Source organism: Vicugna pacos, chromosome 8 (genome assembly GCF_048564905.1).
Source record: "Vicugna pacos chromosome 8, VicPac4, whole genome shotgun sequence".
In the NCBI taxonomy this organism is placed as follows: Eukaryota; Metazoa; Chordata; class Mammalia; order Artiodactyla; family Camelidae; genus Vicugna; species Vicugna pacos.
This window is the reverse complement of record NC_132994.1, coordinates 59,399,875-59,422,694: the sequence shown is the minus strand read 5'-3', so window position 1 is coordinate 59,422,694 and position 22,820 is coordinate 59,399,875. Positions and strand designations below refer to the sequence as shown.

Sequence of the window (22,820 nt, the reverse complement as noted above, 5' to 3'; positions counted from 1 at the left end):
TCCTTTATGTTTGTATTCATGAAAGGTACATGTGGTAATTCAGCAAGGTTTGCAAAGTCAGAAAATAAATTTTGGACTTATATCAATTAACTGGAGTGGATACTGAAGTGCTTCTCCCAGGTCCTCTCTTCAGGGCCCATGTAACCATCCTGCAGATGTTGGCCACCATCAGCTGCATCCCTCATTGGGAAATGCCTTCAGCTGCAGGGAACTGCCTGGCCCAAGGCCATGCTTCCCCCCTGGGGGCAGTCTAAATCCAATGACTGATGCATGCAAGGATACAAAGACCCAGCCGCTTAGCCTCAATTTAGGGCAAGGGTCATCCTTGCTCTAGAGCTCCCAGGGTGCCTGTTATAGTGTGGGTCATCCTCCCCATCTCCCCAATGCTGTCTTCCTCACTCCTAACAGGTACCGCTCCCCAGAGCCCCTCCTGCCTGCACTCGCCATCTCAGAGCCTGTTCACGGGAAGCCCAGTCGAAGACATGCTACTTGTGTGTAAATGCAACAGACAGATATTTTGAAATAGGAAAACATTTGTCATAAATCAATCACCATAAAGAAATGTACAGAAATTCTTTGCAATCTTACCCTGCAGAGACAGTCATTGCCAAAAGGACACATAGATCCTCCAAGATTTTTTTTCCATGCATGTAAAATGCATTCCACACATTATTATACAAAATTAGATCAACTATACCTAGTCCTCTGGAATTTTTTAATTTAAAAATATTTTAAAGAGAGGCCCCATTTTTCTTCAGCTCTTCATAGTCCCCACTGTATACTGTTCACCCTCATTTACCGAAGCACTCAGTAATGAATACGGACATTTGTTCCGATTATTACCATTTCCAATACCGTTGCAATGGACAGGCTATGTGTATGTTTCTGCGCTTACACGAGCACCTCAGAGGACTAGAAGGCTAGTCGTGAAGCTTGGACCTGAGGTCACCACTGCCTGTTGAGCTGACTCTCACAAAGGCCCCTCTGTCATTCCCCGCTCCCGGGGCTCACGGCCTGTACTCCAGCTCCAGGCCACACTGTCCCTGCTCTGGACTGCTGTGGGAGCCTCTCGTCGAGACACACTGGCTTCAGTGTCCTCTCAACTCTATTTCTGCTTTTTCTTGGCCTCAGAGTTATCTTATAAAAACGTTTAAGAACTTCCCAGTTTAAAGCCTGTGATTGCTCCCCCTTGCCTGCAGAATAAAATCAAAACTCCCTTTGTGACCTGACCCCAAATTCTGTTTCCAGTCCCTTTCCAGTTTCTTCCAGGGACCCAGTCACAACACTATGTGCCGTTTTCCAAACTCACCACACACCTCCGAGTGCTCATTCCTTTGTTCTTTTGATAACTGCAGCTTGAAATTCAGTACTATTTTTTGTTTTTCAAAATCCAAGCTCAGCTGATGTTACCTTCATCATGCAGTTGTTTCCTGCCCTCTCCCCCACCCCAGTCTCTTGTCTTCCTTCCCTGACCCACCACAGGCCTCTGCTTACAACACTAGCCCATTGAGCTCTGGCTCCAACCAGCCCTTTAACCTGCTGGCCCCTCTAAGCTCCTGGAGGGCTCCTTGTACCCCAGTCCCCCTCGTGTGCTGCTCCCTTTGCTTGGAGCGCCTTCCACCACCCCTCCCAGCCCACCCTTACCATACAGATGGGGTCAGAAACGTCATAACCGCCAAGAAGCCTCCCCTGAGTTGCCCCAGGCTCCCTTTCCCTGCGTTCCCGTGGCCTGCTAAGCTTTTCCCTTATAACACTGAGTGTAATTGGGATTCAGTAGTTGACCGTGTCATTAACAGTTTTTCCTCCCAGTGGAATGGAAACTCCATGAAAGCAAGGACCAGTCTCTTCCCTCTGCTGCAGCATCACATCTCTCTTGGTGCTTTATATTTTCTTAACTCTCCATTTTGAAACACTCTAAGGCTTACAAGAAGCTGAAAAATAATACAGAGAGTTCCTGCGTCTCCTTCACCCGGCTTTCCCTGGTGACAACACCTCACATAACCACGGTACATTTTCAAAACCAGAAAACCGACATGGGTACAATCCTATTCGCTAAACTACAGACCTTCTTCAGATCCCACCAGTTTTTACATGTGCTCTGTTTGAGAAGGTGTATTGTACTAGGAAATTTAACCACACGCATACACTTGTGTAACCTCTACCGCGATCAGGATTCAGAACAGTTTCATCACCGTAAAGAAACTCCCTAATGCTGTCCCTTCAGAACCACGCTCTCTCCCAGCCTTAGCCCTTGGCAGCCAGGGTCTGCTCTCCATCGCTACACTTCGTCATTGCGGGGATATGACATGCGTGCCATCTTTCCTAGTACTTCATGAGGGACGGCTTACATCTATTCAGTCTCAACTATCTATGGGCCAGAGGCTTCACAAACAAGGTCTTATTTAAGAATCACAACGACCTTGAGGTAGCTACGGCGATTTTCCTGGTTTTATAGATAAAGAAGCTTAGCTTTAGAAAACTTCAAATCAGAAGTTAAAGTCTCCGCATTAAGAAATGGTGGATCCAGAATAAGAACCTGCGTCTGTCTTCAGCTCAGGCTCTTTTGACAACATCTGGTTACCTTACACCTCGCACAGGTGAGGTCACCCCATAAGGTAGGTGCGTTTAGCATTCTAACAACTAACCCTCCTTCATGAATTCAAAGTTTTAAATTCATCCACTTTAAATTGAATTCCACTCCCAGATTAACTGAGCAAGGCTTCTCCCACTCTCTGTCAAGTGACAATAAATAGAATAAACACACCGAAGACTATCAATTAACCAGGAAGCATGGATAGAAGTTTCCTTTTCAAAAAACGACTTAGACCTTCCATCATCATAAAATCACTGAATAATCAAACTCTTGCTGTCTCTCTTTTCTTAATAAGAGGAAACTATAGTTACTAGATATGATTATATTAAAATGAGTATTCACAGGGTAGCTGTAAGTACCTAAGAGAGACATCCAGCTAATCGCAACTTGAATTTAAAGCCCCATCTGAGAATAAAGAAAACTCTGATGTAATATAACCTAATAAAAGTTAATTAAATAAGTACTTAGAGCATCCTTTTGTAGACGCAGCCTGTATTAGGTGGCTATGTGTCAATGACTGCCTATACTCAGCGCCTTGGGTGTTGTATCAGAATACTGTTTGTTAACAGCGGAAGATGAATCCTGGTCAAATGAACTAGGACCACCCAAAAAGGATATGCTAACAGGATAAAAGTGATCATCCTAGCGGGTAGGCTTATGGGCATTAAAGAGCAAGAATGTGTCTCCAGCTTTGTAAAGAGGATGGGGTCCCCTGGCCACGCGAGGTAGCATTACAGGCTACTTAGCAAATCAATTCTTAAGGTGCCGAAGGAGGGGTCAGACCACAGGAATTTGACTGCCCACTGCTACTGTCATCCAGTGAGCACCCCTTGCCTTGATTTTGAGTTCACCCAGAATTCTTTCAGCTACACTTTGCCTTCTTCAACGTTGCTCTGCCTCTAGGAAGGGCTTATGGAGACTCCAGTTGGTCTGACATTTTTCTGTCCTTATAAATTATCTCTCTGAGCTGCACTTCCATCTGTAATCATTTAGTTAGCATGAGTCCATTTGCTGAGAGAAAGAGTCCCTCAAAACAGACTGACAAAGAGGAGTGCCAGGGTCTTTGGTCCTGGGCTACAAGGGCGTTTGAGTACTTTCCCAGCTGGGACACCCACAAATGGCCCACTTCACTGCCTCTGAATTGCTATTAAGACAGGAAAGGAAGAAGGCTAAGGTTTTCCGTGTTTTGTTTATTTTAGATTATACACATAAACAAACTAGGAACATTTGTAGCAAGTTCTATCCAGTTTGCAATGGGAAAAGACTTTATGGAGAGGCTGGTATGTTTGTTTTTCAGTATCATATCAACAACATATCAATGTTCCTTCTTTTTTCCTCTATGAACAATCTACCTTTAAAATTTAGAGCATAAACATCTCTAAATGAGAAGCCATTCCCAAATGAGACTCCATGTGCAGTTTTCCTATTACAAAAGTAGTAAGTGCCTACTGTGGAAATTGGCGTGGATTTGTGTTCTTGCCTTTAAGTCATTCTGTGATGATCTACGCTGTAGAAATAAAGTGGAAGGTGTCAAAAAGCAAAGAGTCATCTTTGGAACCAAAACAGCTCAAAGATGCAATGATGCAGCGCCAGTGTCAGCCATCGGTCGGCCTGACGGCACTTCAGGAGTTTTTTCCTTGGCATTTGGTCAACCTGAACTCCTTGTCATCTGCTGAGGCCCCCTCTAGTATTGCTGACCAATTATGGATTTTTCTTTTTTTTTTTTTTTTTGGTTCAAGAACACTTCTCATCAATTAAGAGCCAGGAGGTTATACTAAACTAATTACTTTGAAGATCAGCATCTCAGGAAGGTGCCAAGATCGGGGAGAAACATCTGTTTTGATGCAGAGCAAGGAGGCCCAAAGAAAATTTACTTCGTAGGGGCGACTTTTCCCCCATAAAGCTTTCTTTTCTATCTCCTCCCTTACTCCTTACTGCCATCTTTGCTTGAGACTTCTTCAGGCACAGAGAGTTCGTGAAACATTTCTGACCAGGTCTAATAAGACCGGCATTATTCTCTAAATAGGACCGAGCACAGTGAGACCTGGCTGTGACCCAGCCGGACAGCAGCGTCCCCTCCTCGGTGCCCCGGTCCTCTCGCTGGCTTCACTGTCTGTAGGGATGACTGAGCCTCCTGTTGCCTACTGCCTCTTGTTTTTATAAGATCCCCTAATAGAGTAAGCGAAATCGTGTGAGTGCATTTAACACAGTAACTGGCATAAAGCACTCAATAAATGTTAACTGAATTTGCCAGGTCTATTGGAGGTTTCTCCCCATTCTGCTGGCTTGCCTCACATTTCAAGATATGGTGCATGGGAAAGTTTCTCTGTGTATCCTGCAACATAACAGAGGACACGACCAAACAGGCAAGATTATTTACAGGCGGCCTTTGCTGAACAATGTGGAGGCCCAGGAGGCTGGACCACTTTGATAAACTGATCTGACTTAGACCACCTCAAATTCTTGTCGAAAACAGATGGGGGGGAGGGGTGTGGTAATAAATTATAAATTTAAAAAGAAAAGCAGACTTGACCAAAAACTTTCAGGAAGTCTTAATAAAACATTACACTGGGTAGGCACAACTGATTTGTTAGGACACCCATGCAGAAGGTACTGGCTCATTTCTTGCCAGAAATATTCTTTCGAAATTGTACAGCTCTGAACTACGCCTTCTTAGAAGCCTAGAGATGATTTAGAGATGATACTGGATACATTCAGTATCCATTAAAAAAATGTAGCTAATTCTATTGATAAAACTTTATTTTCATATTAAAAAAAAACAAGCATATTGGGTAAAATACATAATGGCTTAAATCTGTATCCAGTTGTTACAACAAGAAGTCAAGGCAGAAAGAGGTTCCTTTCTTGCCAAAATTTGTACTTTATAAACTGGCCTGTAAAACTGCACAAACCATTGGCTCTGTGATGCCAACGAAGTAGTGTATCAAAGGGAAATAACAATAAGCCCAAATGAACAGGATTTTGTTAACAGCCCTGAGGAAAGAGACAGTGGCTTTTGAGCCAGATGCTGTGTAAGTCTCTTTCAAATTTCTGATGCATCGCCCAAAATGAGAAATTGTGGTCAGCTTAGACTTCATGAATGTAGCTGAAAATGTCTACCGGGTGAATGGTGACAAGCAAAACTGAGTTTGGTTCAAAAAGTTTAGTGTATTGGAGGAACCAGCACTCCCTTATGAGAGGGCTTGGGTTCAAGTTCAAGTTGCACTATTTCTCTGTCGTGGACCCCTGGCCAGCGACCGGTAAAATGGGAACCCCATCCATCAAGCTGTACAACAAAAGCACCTTCCGTGAAGTGGGAATGATGGGAAGTCCTGCCTTTGGGGGCCATGGGGATTAAATAAATAACCAGAATAAAGGCCTTGGTGTAGGGTCTGGGCCTCGGCAGCATGTAGTAGAGGCTTGCTCTCACTCATAGACTTTTCAGGCTCTTCAGCTGCTGGTGAGTTTTGCCACTATGGGAAGGAAGACGGCCAGGAGTCTCAGGAGGTGTGAACAGAACTGCTCGTGCCCAGGCTGGAAGCAAAAACAGAAAGGCAACAGCCAGTGCTTCTGGGTATGCGGTGTGTTCTTTAAGGACCCTATGGTAATTGGGGAAGGAAGCGGGTACAAGTAGAATTCTGAATATTCAGACAAAAATGTTACCATGTCAATGAATCTGCGGAGGCTCTTTTCCTTTGCTGACTCAATGCTGATTTTGACAGCAATCCCAGGCACATGCAGGTTCATATTATTTTCTGTGCATGGGAGCACTGAGGCTCTTTCTGCTTAGTTATCCGTGCTGGTAGGAAGATAGTCGTTCTAATTCTGTAGTTGATTTTTAAGTGACAAAAGGGGAGGGGCCCCCCCCCTTAGCGTTAAGTGGTGAGGGTATAAAAATGGCCACAGGAAACTCTTCTCCATTCATGCCTTCCAACCTGGGCACACCACTAATTTATGCTCAGGATTCTTTCTTATTTCACATCCCTCCCTAGTCTCCCCTTGGGGAGTAATGGACCCAGCAGAGGGAGCCCAGAGAAGCATGAAGGCAGACTGGGACGGAAGGGCTCCTGCTGTTCCCTCGGTGACTCCTCCCCCTTCGTGTTCCTCATGTTGCCTGACTCTGCCCCCACAGCCCAAACTCCTGGGATGTTTGTTCCGACATGTAAATGAAGCACAGAGCTAACCTATGGGATAAAGGGACATTCTGAAGAAGGAAACTTCTTGGAGAAGTTGCTTCAGAGGACTAAGGAGACGGGAGGCAGGGCTGGCAGGGCCCCCTGCGGGCTGTGGCTACACTCACGCTCTCCCCTCCCGTCTCCCACCTCCTCGTCTTCCCGTCTTCCCGCCTGTGTCTCCAGGAGTGAGCCCCAAAGCCTGAATTATGCCTCAACTTTTGTTCCTAGGAGAGTTATCAAAAGGCATGATGAATGAAATTCCTATCCAGGACTGGCTATTTTTGGTAAAATAAGCAGATCATTAGCATGGTAACTGTATAACACAAAGTTAATACGTTCTGTGTAGGTGGAAAGTCCACTGGCTCCCTCCTCGGGGTTGGGGGGGAGGACATGTTCCTTTTGATACCGGCTGATTTAACACAGCACATTGTGATCCAGCTAAAACAGGTAAGAGTCACCTCAAAACGCCCACAGGGACTGTAGTAATTTCAGGAACACCCACACAGCGAATTGTTGTTCCTTTTCCTACAAAGAAGGAGCTGGGTGCAGTAGAAAGATGAGGGAGGAAAAGTAAGAAAGAAAGAGAGAGAGAGACAGAAATAGAGAGATAGGGAGGGAGGGAAATACATAGAGAAGGAAGAAGAAAAATGCATAGTGTTTCCCTTTTCTTCTCTTTTCTATTTTTAATCAACAACTAGGGGGTAGAGTGTATGCTTAGCATGCACGAGATCCTAGGTTCAATCCCTAGTACCGCCATTAAAAATAAATAAGTGAATAAATCTAATTACCTCCCCTTCAAAAAAACAAGAAACAAAACAAAACAAAAACAACTAATATTGCATCTTGTTCCTGGTCCCCCAAATAAGGGCTGAGGGGCGGTCATATCTTTGAGATCAGGAATCATATCTACTTTAGAATATGCATCACATTGCTAACATTATTAAAGGCCAGTTTTACCTTTTCTCCATCACCTATTTCAAAGTGTATAACTTACTTATGGATATAAATATGGAAAGACAGTAGCTTCATTTCCTGAGATATTTTTGTGGCTTCTTTGCCCAGAGAGAATGGGAACTCTGTGAGAGGGTACACAGGACACAGTAATTCTCCACAATATCTAGGGGGCTATTATTAATGGAAGATTTTACTCACTGACCCCAGTGTCTGCATATCTGAGTTGCTGGGTGAAAGCAGGGCTACCTCTGACAAATTTCGTACGGAGTTTCAGAAATTGAAGATAAGCCATTAAGTCTATTGTGTAATGCATGTGATTTTCTTTGAGAAGGACTTCAAATGTCAGATTTAGGTAGTTTGTGGTAATACTGCTGAGAATGCACCAACAAATGGCATTGGCAGAAAATGAATGAAAAAAATATGCCTTTCATGGCTAAGATACAAAATGTCTAGGATTAGTCTCATCAGTTCTACAGTATCTATTTTTCATATCAACATAAACAATACATTACCTAAAATCATATTAGTTTTCCCTTACTTCACATTTAATTATTATTCCCCAAATTTGTTACTTATCCTGTTTCTTGAAACTACAGATTTTGTTTGGGCAGCAACACACCCAACCCATAAGCACAGATCGTGATTAGTTTAAGCCCTCATGGTAACCTCATTCCTTTCTTCTCCTACTTGCTTTCCCAGCATTCCCTGCAGCTGGTCCTAGCCATGTGATGGTACTAACCGATGAGGTCTTGGGGAAGTCAGCTGATGGAGCTTCTGGGAAAGGTTCATTTGTATGATGAAGAGACATACCCTTAGGGAAAGCTCCCTTAAGAGCTTCTTCCTCTCCCTGCCTTGAACATGATTGCAAAGGCTGTGATTCAGTCTGGTGGTTTATCAATCCTCTTGTGGGTTGCAAGATTGTGGGTAGCAATTACAAGGACAGAAAGCCAACGCTTTGGAGGTAAAAAGGTGGAAAACAAAAAATGCATGAGCCTCAAAGGATAATGCTGAGCAATATTACCCTGAAAATACCAGCTTACAGGCTTTTTGTTTATGAGATATTAAATATCTCTATTGCTTAAGCCATAGTTGATTGGATATTCACTCAACAAATACTGAATTATTTAGACATTGCTCCTGATGCTTGGGCTACAGCAGTAAATCAAACACATAAACTCCCTAATCTCACAGGGCACGTACCAAGTCAGAGGCGACATACATCATAAATAAAAGAACAAACATTCAGTGTGCAGTAATCATGATGGAGAATATAAAGTGAGTTAAGGGGATAGACAATGACAGGAGGCTAGTTTAAAAAGATTATTCATGGATGCTTTTCTGAGATGGAATAATTTGAGCAGAGACTTGAATGAAGAGAAAGAGTGAGCCAGGTGAATACCTGTGGGCATTCTGTTACTTGCAGCTGAAAGCATCACTAACGTATGCATCCAATCAGTTTTCAGTCATTCTTCAAACCAGAGCTCAGATATCAGCGTTTCTGGGAAGTCTTCCAGGACCCACTCACTGAAATCCCTTCCTCTTGTGGGCAACTTCTGTACCTGTTTGTATTGTCATACTCATCATGTCTTCTTTTAATTTACTGGTTGATACAGCTTATAAAGTCACCTTCTCTAGACTGTGAGACCCTTGAAGGACAAGGCCAATTCTTCGTCACCACTGTCTTGGCTGCTAGCACTCAGTACTTGCTACTGAGTGAGCTCCATGTACTTGCAAATAACTATTGACTTGACTAGAACTTCTGTCCTTTGAATATTCTGGATACAAATGTGTGGTTTTCGTTGTAGTGTGATTAAAAGCGGGCACCTACAAGGAAATTTTTGTTAAAGTGTGATTCTTTTTTGTGTAGAGAAATTTGTCTTGCAGGCATTGAGAAAGCTGACCACTCTGTGTTGGCATGAATGTGTACACATTAAATAGATCACCTAGGCAGAAAATCCTTGGTTTTCACTTAGGAGAGAAGAATATATAAGATGTTTGGGAAGCAACTTGGTTCCCTATCAGGTGCATCTGTCTAGTCATATTATGTCCTTGGTCTTTGGAGAGGGCTGTCAAAAAGGTGACTGTAAGACTATTCACCTAGGTTAGAGATTCACAATCTTCTGAGCATCTCTCCTGTTATGGGAGGAAAAGGCTCTTTTTGCTTATTGATCTGGAATGAATCCTCACCTCTGAACTTTCCCTCGTAGGCAACTCAAGTATCACTCATTTCAGTGCAGGGGGCAAGTCTATGATTGACTCAACCCTAAATGAACTGGGTTTAACCATAAAATATGACCTAGCAGATATTATATTTTTAACTTCAAAGGTGAAGAGAAAGGAAAAGGGCATTTGAAGAAACTTAAAACATCAATGAAGGCTTAAAGAAAATAGAAAAGAATTTGATTTTAGGTACCTGAGCAAAAATTTAATAAAGAGAGGATCAGCAGATATTAAATGTATTACATCCTGCATTTCCCCTTAATATCAAAACAGAAGGAAAGGCATTTGCTTTTATTTACAATTTCAAATAGAATCAAATTCCCTTCCTTTGTGTTACATTCACAGACATTAATATAAGTAACTAATATTAATTGGTAAATTTGCTTTCCACTTAAGCCAATCTCTTCATTTAAAAATCAGAAATGAAAATTTTTTTTAAATTGCAGAGGTATGTATGATGATCTAAACTTATACGCATCACAAAATTTTTCTAAAAGATGTCTTAGAGTGAGCTAGTATGTCAATAAATGAAGGCTTTGAAGAACCACTTCTTGAAAATAATTGCTAGATACTTTTTCTTTGAGTGTGTATTTGAAATTTCAAGTTCCATTTTCCATGTTTCCTTACGGAAGCAGGTGCGGTACAGACCCACCACAAGCAAAAACGAGTTTTAAAGGGTTCTAGACTAGGTTGTTACAAGAAAAATCTTCACAAAGTCTTTACAAGAACACGATTATAACACCTGAAACGGTTACTTAACAAATAGCTCTGAGACTAAACTCAAAGAGCTCAAATTCTAGAGAAGCTCATCCTGGCACATGCAAACTCAAGATACCCTGGATCCCGTCCTAGGTTAGAACTGGTCCACATTTCCAAGACCTTCTTGGACCCACCAGCTTTTTACTGAGAGAGGGACATCCTCATCTTCACCCATCAGTCAAGGTTAGTTAAGCAGGAACCCAGCATCTAGTCTAGAGTAACCCGAGGGACTCCTGGGACAAGGGTGTACCGGGGAGGCGGTGAGACTTGATTCTGCGCAACACACCACGTGGATGAATGGGATGGGATGCCTAGTCTTGAATTAATTGAAAGTGTATGATTGTTCTTTGTCATTAAACAGGCTGCTTTGGATAGCAATTGGAGACACATCGGATTCTTGAAAGAAGTAATTTCATACTCATTATATTCATTATTTTGCTTCTTGCTACTCTTCCTCTTTCTTTCTCTTTTCGGTTGGAAGACTTAGCCTATTCTCTTAACTAGAAGAGTATCTGCCAGCACGAAAGTCAACAAACTCACAGGAGACAAAAGACATTCTTGGTTTGATTGCTCCTAATAAACTTCAGTGCTTCCAGACCACATAATGTCATAGAATTATTTGTAATGCTTCTTTAAAAGGGTGACAGGGTTCAGAAATGAACTGCACATGGTAAGAAGAGCCTCCCAGGGGTTATCCCTGCAAAATGAGCTGCAAGGCTTTGGGAGTGGTGGCGGTTTCCGGCCATTAGCATTACTAATCAAGGCCAGCTTTGCATTTATGGGAATCTACACAAATCAGGATGATACATGCTATGTTCACTCAAGCAACTCTGCTTGATTCCCTCAAGGTTATGTTGAAACAAAGCTTTACCCCAGTTATCTTGGATTGGAATGTTTCATTATTTTTATATATCCTTGAGAGAGAGTCCATGAAGCCGATGCATCAGGTCCATGGGTCACAAAATCATATTTAGTGCTTCTCGTCCACATAAAGCCATTACTGCTGTCTCTCAATTAACCTCATTATTGGAGGAAGCATTATTGGAGAAAATGCAAATCCTAGAGAAGCTACCCGGGCCTTTCTTGTTGCCAGAGTCGCAGCTGAGGTGAGAGAGAGAGATCATGGGAGTACGAGGAAAAGCTCGGGGCTAAGAGGTGTCTTTGGGAAAATGTGAGCAGAGGTGAGACATTCGGCTGCCATCCTGCCCTCTTTTTATGCCTGTGGCCTTTTTGCCCTGCATCAGGAAGCAAAAATAACATTGCTTTCGCCAGCAAACTTGTGGGTCACAAACAAAAGGCGTGGGGCCAAGGGAGCCAGGAGGAAGGGGAATAGAAGTCCTCTGGGAGGTTGGCAGTCACCTGGCGGGCAGTTGGAGCCTGGAGGCCTCTGGGGACCAAGTGCAGGCTTCTATGTGGGGCCTCTGCGCCTTCCTAGGAAAGAAAGCTTGAACCATACCCCAGGCTTTCTGGGCACAGGGAGAGCGTTGGGGTCTGCCCTTTAGGATTTAGACTGTGTCAACCAACGTGGTACGAGGTGTTTAATTACAAATGGGATAACTCACCATTTGCTCACATGATAGGCGCTTTTACCCTACAGATGCCTACAGGTCCTGGGCACACTCTTTGGGCCAGGCACCTCCCTCCCAGGCCGGGAGCCACAGGAAGAATAAGGAGGACATCTTTTCAAGTGATTCCTAGTGGCGTTGCTTCAGGAAGAGTTCACATTTTAACAAGGAAGGAGATCTTAAGTGATGAAACTACCATGGAATTCCAGACCCTATCGAGCAGCTGGGAGAGATGCGGGAGGCAGAAGAGACGGGGACCCGAGAAGTTGCAGCACAGACTAGGGCTCACCAGAAAGGAAAGCTGAGAAATAACCCTGGGGAAAGACAGGCTAAAAATCAAAAAAACTCCATATTTTAATGAACAAATACTTTGGGTTAAAATGATTAGAAACAGCCAAATCCATATCCCCAGTAAATATGACTTCACAATCAAATTAATGGGGTCTAGGAAGAAGGCATTTATCAGTTTTTTGCCTCAGAATGAATTTCTGTGGAGTAGAGGGACAAATCAGGAAAACGGATACAAAACATCAAATGACAGAGTAAGAAACAGTGGACCATGTAAGGGGATTATTGGCTGGGATTCGTCCTAATATTAAAGAGACAGACGGAAAAAGAAAAAGAGCAGGAAAGAAAAGAGAGGGTGGGGGAGAGAGAGAGGTTCCAACAAATTCAGAAAAAATAAAAGGCTAGTTACTATAAGAGGGAAAATGACTCATAATAACAGAGAAGTTTATGAAAAACATAAATATTGACTATAAAATGTCAGTGGGCAAGAAAAAAATAAGAGTTAAAGGAATCGGTGAAACTGCACATCTCTGATTCATTATTTATTCTTTGAATTCTTCTGTGAAGCTCGTCAGTGAGGGGACGAGGGGAGGTGCATACGTTATGCAATGTATGCAGTGAATACATTACGTAATGAACATACGCTATTAGGATTTCCGGTTTAAAAGGGGGTGAAGGTGAAATCAAAGGTATTATTACTTCTCTCCTCTCTTTCAAAATACAGATAAGATGACAACACTAGTGAAACATGAAGGAAAACATCAGATGTAATCAAACAAGCCAACAAAAAGACGCCTGTTCTTTTTACAAATCATGAAGCAAACACAGACTAAATTTAGGAAGGATACTGAAGGCGGACAAATATCTCAAGTCTCAAGCAGGTGCAGAAAGTTTCTGGCCAAAGGAATGTCATGGATGTCTAAAGGGCATATGCAATGAGCCTTTGATGAGAGCGGCAAGACATACAACTTAAGCCCTTAGAGACGCAATCCGACACCACATAACAGAAGGGGAGGTGGAGCAAAGAGAAAATCCGTCAATACTGTATTTCTGTTTACTTTTGTACTGTGTTACTATTGTTTTCCTTCTAGCCAAGGAAGACTTCCAGAGGCAATGACATGCCTACGGTAATTCCAAGGGAGTAGCCGGTGAAAAGAAACACAAAATATACAGATTTGGATTTTCTAGACAATTCTTTCACATGGAAAGTATAGGTCTTCGCAGTTTATGCCAATGAAAATTTTCTCTTAGGTGATTACGCTAATAAAAAGTGTTTGAATTTTGAAAGGCAAATCCAAAGAAAGAAATACTAAACAATATATAAAGCAACTGACTGTGATGTTAAGCAACAGAATTTGAGAGATTTGTTAGATGGCATCAATCTAAGCCCTCATTTAGGTTTCCAGAAGATAAGGATGAGGGAATGAGCAGAGAAGTGTGGCCAGATGGTACTGCTCCCCTTGTGTTTATGTCAAGAGCTAAGGGCTGTTTCATCCAAGAAAACACGATTCGATATATAGGAAAAGTAATTCAGTGATAGTCTGGGTGCCCACTAACTGGTCTTAAAAGAAGCATCAAGAGGCTTCTGCCAGGTATAAATCTGGCAAATATGAACAAGAGCCATTGGAAGGATTTAAAAAAACAGCCTCTGACTCTGCCTACAAAGGACCCTGGATGTGGAACACGGGCTTCTGTTCTCCCCAGAAATCAGCTGGCCAATGACAGTTCTGAATTTGAATTGGGTAACACACTCTTACTTCTCATAATTGACAAGCGCTTGCTCATCCTTCTGGCTATACACAGGGTAGACACTATAGAATCTCATGGGGCCATGGCCCTTTAAAGAAACATGGTTTCCGTACAGACGATGGGTGATTAACAGATCTGTGAAGGAAGTTAAGCTGTGGAGGGAATCTAACTGCAAACAATGAAAATCAATGAAGCCAAAATAGATTCAAACATTAAGCAGCATTTACTTAAGTGATATTAGCTAATGGCTCCTTTGGGTGAGGGAAGAATGAGCTGATACTGACTTCCTCTCCCAAATTTAATAATACTAGAACAGTCATAGCCCCACAGAACATACATTTTAAGTTAGGGCTGCTTAAGAAGCTGTTATGGGTTGAACTTTGTCCCCCTACTCTTCATACATTGAAGCTCTAACTCCTAGTGTCTCAGAATGTGACTGTATTTGGAGGCAGGGTCTTAATGAGGCAATTAAGATTAAGTGAGATCATGGAGGGGCCCTGATCCAGTATGAGTAGTGTCCTTATAAGAAGGGGAGACTGGGACAGGGACACACGCAGAGGGAAAAAAAAAGCACGTGAAGACACAAAAAGGAAGCCTCTGACAAATCAAGGAGACTGGCCTCAGAAGAAATCAAGCCTGTGGACACCTCGATCTCAGACTTCCAGCTTCCAGAACTGGGAGGAAATAAATTTCTGTTGTTTAAGCCACACAGCCTGTGGCACTTTGCTATGTCAGCCCCAGTACAGAAACCTATAACGAGCTCTTTTTTCCCTCTTAGAAGTCTGAAATAAGATCCAAGTTTCTCTTGTGGTTAAATGCATTCTATGTCATACTCACAACCCCAACAGGGAAGGCCAAGACAGCCAGCATCCAGTCCCGGAGAGAGATGAGCTTCTTGAGCTGCCTCTCTTGCTCTTGGTTCCCACTTCCTCTAGTCAGAAGACTGGAAAGATCGGTCAGCACACAGATGCCAAAAAAGACAGCTTGGATAACCTGGAAGGAGACAACGGGTGGCATTAGTCCATACGATCAAAAGAGACCCAAGTTATAGGGCAGTACGTAAGCTACATCTTTGCCACACGACACAGGGTAAGAGAGAATTAGACGCACATTTAAAGGGCTGACACTGCAAATAAAAACAGAGTAAGATATTTACAACTTGCCATCATAGGTGAGAAAATCCATCTTACAAGCTCTACTTCCATTCTTGCTCACCTAAAGACAAATGCAAAACATGCATAGACACAATAGGCCCAACAGAAAAGCTGTACCAATTCTCAGAATGACATGTCCATTATTTTAAAACATCACATCTGTGGTTTAGTTCTATCGACTAGTGCGTCTAGAAGCATCTAAGACGTGCAAAGAAAAAGATCAGAAAAAGATCAATAATAAACGAGACAATTTAGTCTAAATGTGAAGAAACCTTCCTATGATTTCATCTCTTAGATTAAAAACTTTTTTCTACTGAAGGAAGTGGTAGAAAGCATCTAGCCTGTGAGTCATAGAGAAATCAGCTGAATGTAATAATTAAGACTGAAACGGAGCAATTTTCTGTTGTCAAACTTGACCAAATGACCTCCTTCTCAGGTTTTCAGTCTTCATGAAATAAAATCTTTCCAATGTAATGTAAACTTAGATACCCACAGCATCTTCCCCCCAAAAGGACAACAACCACTTGTACATTCCCAAATCAATTACAAATTGAATTACTTACATCAGCTACGTTTACTTGGACTATCACACAGAGAGAATACTGAAACGCTAGAACGCAATTATTTGTGAAATTCCTAAAGTAGGGGTAAAAGTATTGATGATTCAGGCTACACGAGGAGGCGGGCAGCATACCGTAATACAGCTTGGCAAATGATAATTCAAATTATGGAAAGGGCAGAAAACATATTCCCTGGGCTCAAAGTCATAGCCATTAAGCCCCAAGAATAGATTTGGGAGAATTGTTCTGGTTTATTTTACAAGAAATAATTTGCTAATGATGTATTTGTAAAAAGATACAATTTTACTCATTATCCATTTAGAAAATACAGCAAAATAAATTTTTTGGTAAATTTCGATCGTGGCAGTAGAACTAATCGGTGAAAGCTCAGTGGATGGGTTCCTCACTGAGGCACAGAACAAAGGGAGGAAGAACCTTCAAAATTATATGGATCCATCCCTCAGCAAAGCACCGACACAGTCAGATTAATCATTCTGTTCAAACTATTATCTGAGGCACTTTGAACATTCCCAGTAATGGAGATTCCACCACCAGGCTTAGTCAAACAAACAAAAATCCTGCAGTATTTTTATACACAATACACCAGGCTCTTTGGAATTCACCAAATTCTGCTATTATTAGCCAGTCTTAGCTAGAGGAATGTTCCATTCTTCCTCATAAATTTTGGCTTCAATGACTTAAGGTTTCTTGTTTTTTCTATAACCAGAAAAACCAGAGTGAGAGAAGCTAAGACTGCCATAACTGAGCATGGTACAATTAGAGTGTTGGCAAGTATCATGCTGTGATGACCAGAAATAATTTAAGTGATGCAAGGAATAATTTCATATTTGGGAAAAATTTTCATAGCACATCTTATGACTTTAGACGTTAGATTTTTATGTCAACCTGATGAGGTTTGAGAAACTGTAGTGGCCATATTGGGGAACAGTAATCTCCATTACAATCTGGCAGTGAATATATTAAAATGTGTCCCACCTGATCAATAACCAGGGAAAGACGAATTTAGATCACGATGAGGTAGAATTTCTCTTTTATACAACTATTCATAATTTAATTCTGACAATACCAAGAGTTATAAGGATGGAGAATAATCAGAATCCTTACAGTGGGAGTGCAAACTGGGAAAACCACTGTGATGAAGAACTGGCCATATCTAGTAATTTAAAGATTCATATACTCTATTATCTAGTGACTTCACTGTAAAGTCACATACACATGAAAGAAAGTTAATTTCAGCATTCATTGATTCAAAAAATTCGACACAATCTAAATGTCTCTTAATGGTTGAGTAGATAAATAAATCATGCTGTATTCATACAACGGAATCTAAGCACACATCAGTTTTTCATTCTCACCACAGTAGACAAACAAAAAAGGAAACCCCCTAAATGCTGCATATTAACATTATTAAAATAAATTTCAAAAAATGTAGAGATAAAGTTAAGGATGCACATATATGAAGTAAAATGTGAAGAAACACATGGAATTAATAACACTAAATTCAGGTATCTCTACAAGGAGTATGAAATTGAGAGAAGGACACAAGAGCCTCAACCATATCAATATTTTATTTCTTAAGTTGATTGTTGGGTATATAGAAGTTTATTACAGTATTCTATATATATTTCATTAATCTGAAATATTTCCAAATAACTTAAAAACAAAAGGTAAAAAAGAGCGGTTTTCATACTTTGGGGATATAGTTGACTAATCTCTTTTAATTCCTTTCCTTCCAACTCAGTTTTCCATAGTCTTATAGATCATCTAATAATAGCAGGATTTAGTGAGCTCCAAATTATGTAAAATTAAGTGAATTTTAAAATCCATGATCAAGTAACTAGTACCAGATTTGCCTTCCTACCATAAACAACTAGATATTTGTACTAAATATATAAATCAACTTCATGTATTGGACTTTTCCTCTGCAATCAGCCAGAGAAATCTCCTTTTTTAAAGGGCTCACCTGATGAGGTCAGGCCCACACTGGATAATTCTCATTTTCCATATAAAGAAATACAATCACAGGAATGATCATATTCATAAGATATTCCAAAACCCAATGGGAAGAGATTATACAGGGGTGAGTGTCACTAAGGATCTTTTGAGAAGTCCACTTAAAACAAGCTGAAGGTTAAATAAATTCTGAGAGCTCACTCAGAATGAACAGGTATTCAAGTTCTGACCAATCAAACAGAGACGCCTTGTTGACTACAACAGGCATTCAGTAGAGACCCAAGATTCTTCATACTAAACAGTGGGGCTAAAATAGTCCTGAAATATAGGCTACTCTAGATCAAACTTAAAAATACTTAAAAACAAGCCTCAAAAAAATCAAGTTGATCTGTGAGTAACTAATGTACAAAATTCTACATTCTTTAAAGGAAGATAAAATCTACACATTCAACAATACCCAGCAAATAACCAAAAATTACCAGATATGCCAAAAAGTAGGAAATTCTTAACCAAGAGGAAATGCATTCAATAAAAACATACAGAAATATTGGAATTAGCAGACAAGAACATTAAACAACTAAATTAAATAAAATCAAGAAGTTAAATAAAAATAATTTGAAAAGAAAATTTAAAGAACCAAATTGAACATTTAAAAAGTAAGAAGACATTACCTGAAATTAAAAAGTCACTGGGTAGGAATAATACTGGATTAGATACTACAGAAGAAAAGATTAAAAAACTGAGCTCACAGCAAAAAAAAAAAAAAGTGACAATGAATACATGTATGTTCATGTATAACTGAAAAATTGTGCTCTACACTGGAATTGGACAAAACATTGTAAAATGACTATAACTCAATAAAAAAAAGTTTAAGAAAAACTGAACACACAGCACTATTAACTATCCAAAATGCATCAGAGAAAAAAAAAGATTTTAAAAATTAACAGAATCTCAGTGAACTGTGAGAAGGTGCCAAACAGACTAACATGTGTGTGTTGTTACCCTAAAGGAGCAGGGTGTTATGTAGAAAGAGCATTTAAAAAAATGATGGCTGAAGTTTTCCCAAATTTCTTGAAAATTGTAAACCCACAGATTCAAGAAGCTAAACAAAGGAGTACATGCAAAGAAAACAACAGGCATGTGAAATCAAATGTTGAAAATCTGTGCTAAAGAGGAAGTCTTAAAAGCCACTAGAGGAAAAAGACAACATATACAGAAAAGTAAAGATGAAAAATATCTCAAACTTCTTGTGTAAAATAACACAAGCCAGAAGATAATGAAATGATAAACTTAAAGTTCTTTCAGGAAGGAAAACTGTCTAGGGCGAAAGACTTTCTCAGACAAACATAAGCTGAGAGAAGTCACTGTCAATAAGCTTTCATTGCAAAAAAAAGTGAAAGAAATGGACACTATGATATCAAATATATCTAAATCTATATAAAGCAATGGCAATGCCAACATAGTAAATATGTAGAGAAATATAAAAGATTTATCTTATAATTTATTTATTTTTTAAATATAATTGACTGAAGCAAAAACATAATATATTATGAGATTTTAAACGTATTTAGAAATAAAATTATGCCAACAATAGCACAAAGGACAAAAAGGAAGGAATGAAAAGCATACACTATTGCATTCTTAGTTATATATAAAGTGGCATAATGTTTGTCAGTAAACAATGATAAGTTAAAGACGTATATTGTAAATCCTAGAGCAACCATTAAAAGAATAAAATGGAGATCTTTAGCTAACGTATTGGTTGTTTGTGCTACAAAACAAATATCACAAACTTTGTAGCTTAAAGCATCAATTTAATAGTTCACAGTTTTTTAGGTCAGAAGTCCAGGTGGGTTGGCCTGGTGTCTTATGCTCAGGGTACCACAACACCAAAATCGTGGTGTTGGCCAAGCAGGGTTCTTATCTTCAGGCTTAAGGAAAGAATCCACTGTCAAGTTCATTGTAACTGTTGGTAGAGTCCAGTCCTTTTAGACTCTAAGACTGAGGTTCATGTTCCCTTGTTCACTGTTGGCCAGGGTCACTCTCAGCTCCTGTGTCTGCTCTCCAATCCTCGTACAATGGCCTCCACCACATTCAAATATCAAATATTCGGCATGCTTCAGATCTCTCTGACTCTCTCCTCTGCTTTCCTCTTCTGCCATCAGCCTGAAAAAGCTTTCTGCTTTTAAGGGCTCATGTGATAAGATCAGGTCCACATGGATAATGTCTCTTTCTTAAGGTCAACTGTGTTAGATATCATGGTATTATCAGAGGACTTATAGCTCATTCATTCACAGGTTCCCAGGATTAGACTGGGACATCTTTGGAGGCCAGTTTAGAAATTCTATCTATCACAGCTAATAAACCAATACTGGAAGTTGGAATACTAACAATATCAAGGTAATCCAAAAGAAGTCAGAAATTGGGGAAAAAAGAACAGAGAAGAGATGAGACAGAGAAAACAATAAGATATCAGACTTTAATCCAACAATATGTATAAGTACATTAAATACAAATGGATTTAAACTCTCCAATTAAAAGGCAGAGATTGACAGACTGCATTTAAAAAACAAACAGCACTTCGAGTATAATGATATGATTTGCTAAAAGTAAATATATATCAATACTAGTCATAAAGAATAACTATATTAATATCAAAAATAGGTTTCAAAATAAGCTATATTACCAAAAATGAAGAACATGTCATAATGATAAAGGGGTCAGTTCACTAAGAAGGCACAGTGATCTTAAATCTGTAGTACCTAATAAGCTGAGCTGCAAAATAGAGGAAGCGAAAACTGATTTAACAAGGGCTTAAATTTCTCAGTAAATGTTTGTTAAATAAATAAATGATTTGCTGATTATTGGGAAACAAATGCTTTTATGAAGATCTAAAATGCAAATGAAAGGGGAGAAACAGACTCACATTCTAGAAGAGAAAAACAAAAGATGTTCTGCAAATATAAATGCAATAGTCTAAACATTTTGCCAAATTTAGAAGACTATTAGCTTTATTGGCTTTATGAAGTCTGATATGTCTCTAAGCTGATTCGTCTTCTTATCCACTGGTGTCATCTAACACAGCAGTCCCCTCACTATTACCGGTGGCTACCCTGTCACTCTCTGTAGATCTTTCCACTGATTCTCCCCTGCTTGTGACTATGGTATGGCCGCCATGCCTGAACTGCTGTGGAAGACTTCCCCAAAGTAAGCATGTGGAGGCCAAAGAAAGGAAGCACCACAAAACAATCTTCTCCTAATTTCCAAACATCAGGAGACAGAGGGGGAATTGTTGGGTTTTGTTAGTTGTTCTTTTTTTTTTTTTTAATTCACACTGGCTAATCCTCAAAAAATAATCCCTAAAAATTATGGAACAGTCCACCATTCCCTGTGGAGAAGCATGGATTGACTTTTGGTTATTTGCTTATTTAAGAAGCATTTTGTTAAACCATTCCAGATTTCTGCTACTTTATTAAAATTCGATTTGAGCTGACAGCTAACAAATCACATTAGGGACATTTTGCTCTGTTGCCTATATGTACCATGTTGTCCACTGCAACTTAAAATTTATTACATTAAGAATGTAAAAGTCACACAGAGATGCACAACTGACTCTTAAGTAGGATTACCTTGAAGCATTATTTGGCTCCAGCCATTCTGCAGAGCTGGCATTTCCAAACCATCAACTCAGCATGGCACACATATACACCATCTGGCTTTGAGTTCTTAGCAGGCTGGTTGCTCTTATTATTTTGTATTACGGATAGAAATGAAGTGGTCAAATGTACCATATCTCTCCAAGAAATATAAATAGAAATTTATCAGAATGAAAAAAAAAATTCCAGGACGTTTTTGGAGTCATTCTAGCATTTGTTCCTCTAGAATGTTCTCTACTGTTTAATTCTTTCTGCATCATCTTTCCACCCCCTCAATTCTGCCTGTCTGGAAATCACAGCTTATTTACTGAGTCATTTTAGGTTTAGGATTCAATTCCACAAGTATGGAAATGTACCCAAATTCCATTCATATCTTTATCCTTTTTACACATGAGTGGTTTTCATTAAATTAACTTAATATTATTTTCCCTTTTTCTCTGGAATGCACTAAACTAGTACAATTCTGTTTGTACTAGAGGGCAAATTCATTTGACTTCTAACATTTATTCCCGTATGTGATATAGTTTATCCAGATGAGTTTTATTTCATTTCACTTGGTCATCTTCAATATCCTTAATTAGAAGTAACTGCACCAAAACTATAGTCTAAATATCAAGTTATGTCATTGCTGTAGTTGCTAATTTCTGCCCAGTTGACCAAACTCAGGCAAGAACCAACAACGCACTGAAATAGGAAAAGCAGCACATTAAGTAATAACTGAAATCATCATTTATATGAATTTTAAAAGACCAAAGTACAGTTGTCTTGATCTTTGGGAGTAAGATTTCCAATGACTTGTATCTATCACATACTGCATTTTGATTACACTGGACTTTCATGGGGTTAACATAAAGCATACCATAATGTTTGTTATGAAGATTTTGCTGATTTTTAAGTTAATTTTAGACACAGTGGACAGAGGGAACAAGAAGATGGAACTCTGAGGGGTAGCAATAAAACTGGAGTGACATGGATCATGGAATGAAGGAAAACTGTGGAGGGAACAGATGGGAAGAAGGCAGTGAGATTTATAGGTGTCATAAGGGAAGGCCTGGAGGAGTCCTCTGTACGATGATAAGAACATTAATTAAAGGGGAGATGACAATGAAAAATCCATCTAAACTCTTATGTAATTAGAGAATATTATGTAACCTTTGGTAAACATATATGTAA

The 22,820-nt window shown here is 40.0% G+C and overlaps 1 protein-coding gene across 3 annotated transcripts in view; it reads right to left on the bottom strand.

Annotated features, from left to right (window-relative positions):
- AIG1 (androgen induced 1) overlaps window positions 1-22,820 on the bottom strand; it is a 222,965-nt gene that overhangs the window by 150,051 nt on the left and 50,094 nt on the right. For all 3 annotated transcript variants that reach the window (XM_072965963.1, XM_006197762.3, XM_072965960.1), the window contains one exon: window positions 15,141-15,296. In XM_072965963.1, coding sequence (XP_072822064.1) covers window positions 15,141-15,296 — 156 coding nt within the window. The remainder of the gene's footprint in view (window positions 1-15,140; window positions 15,297-22,820) is intronic.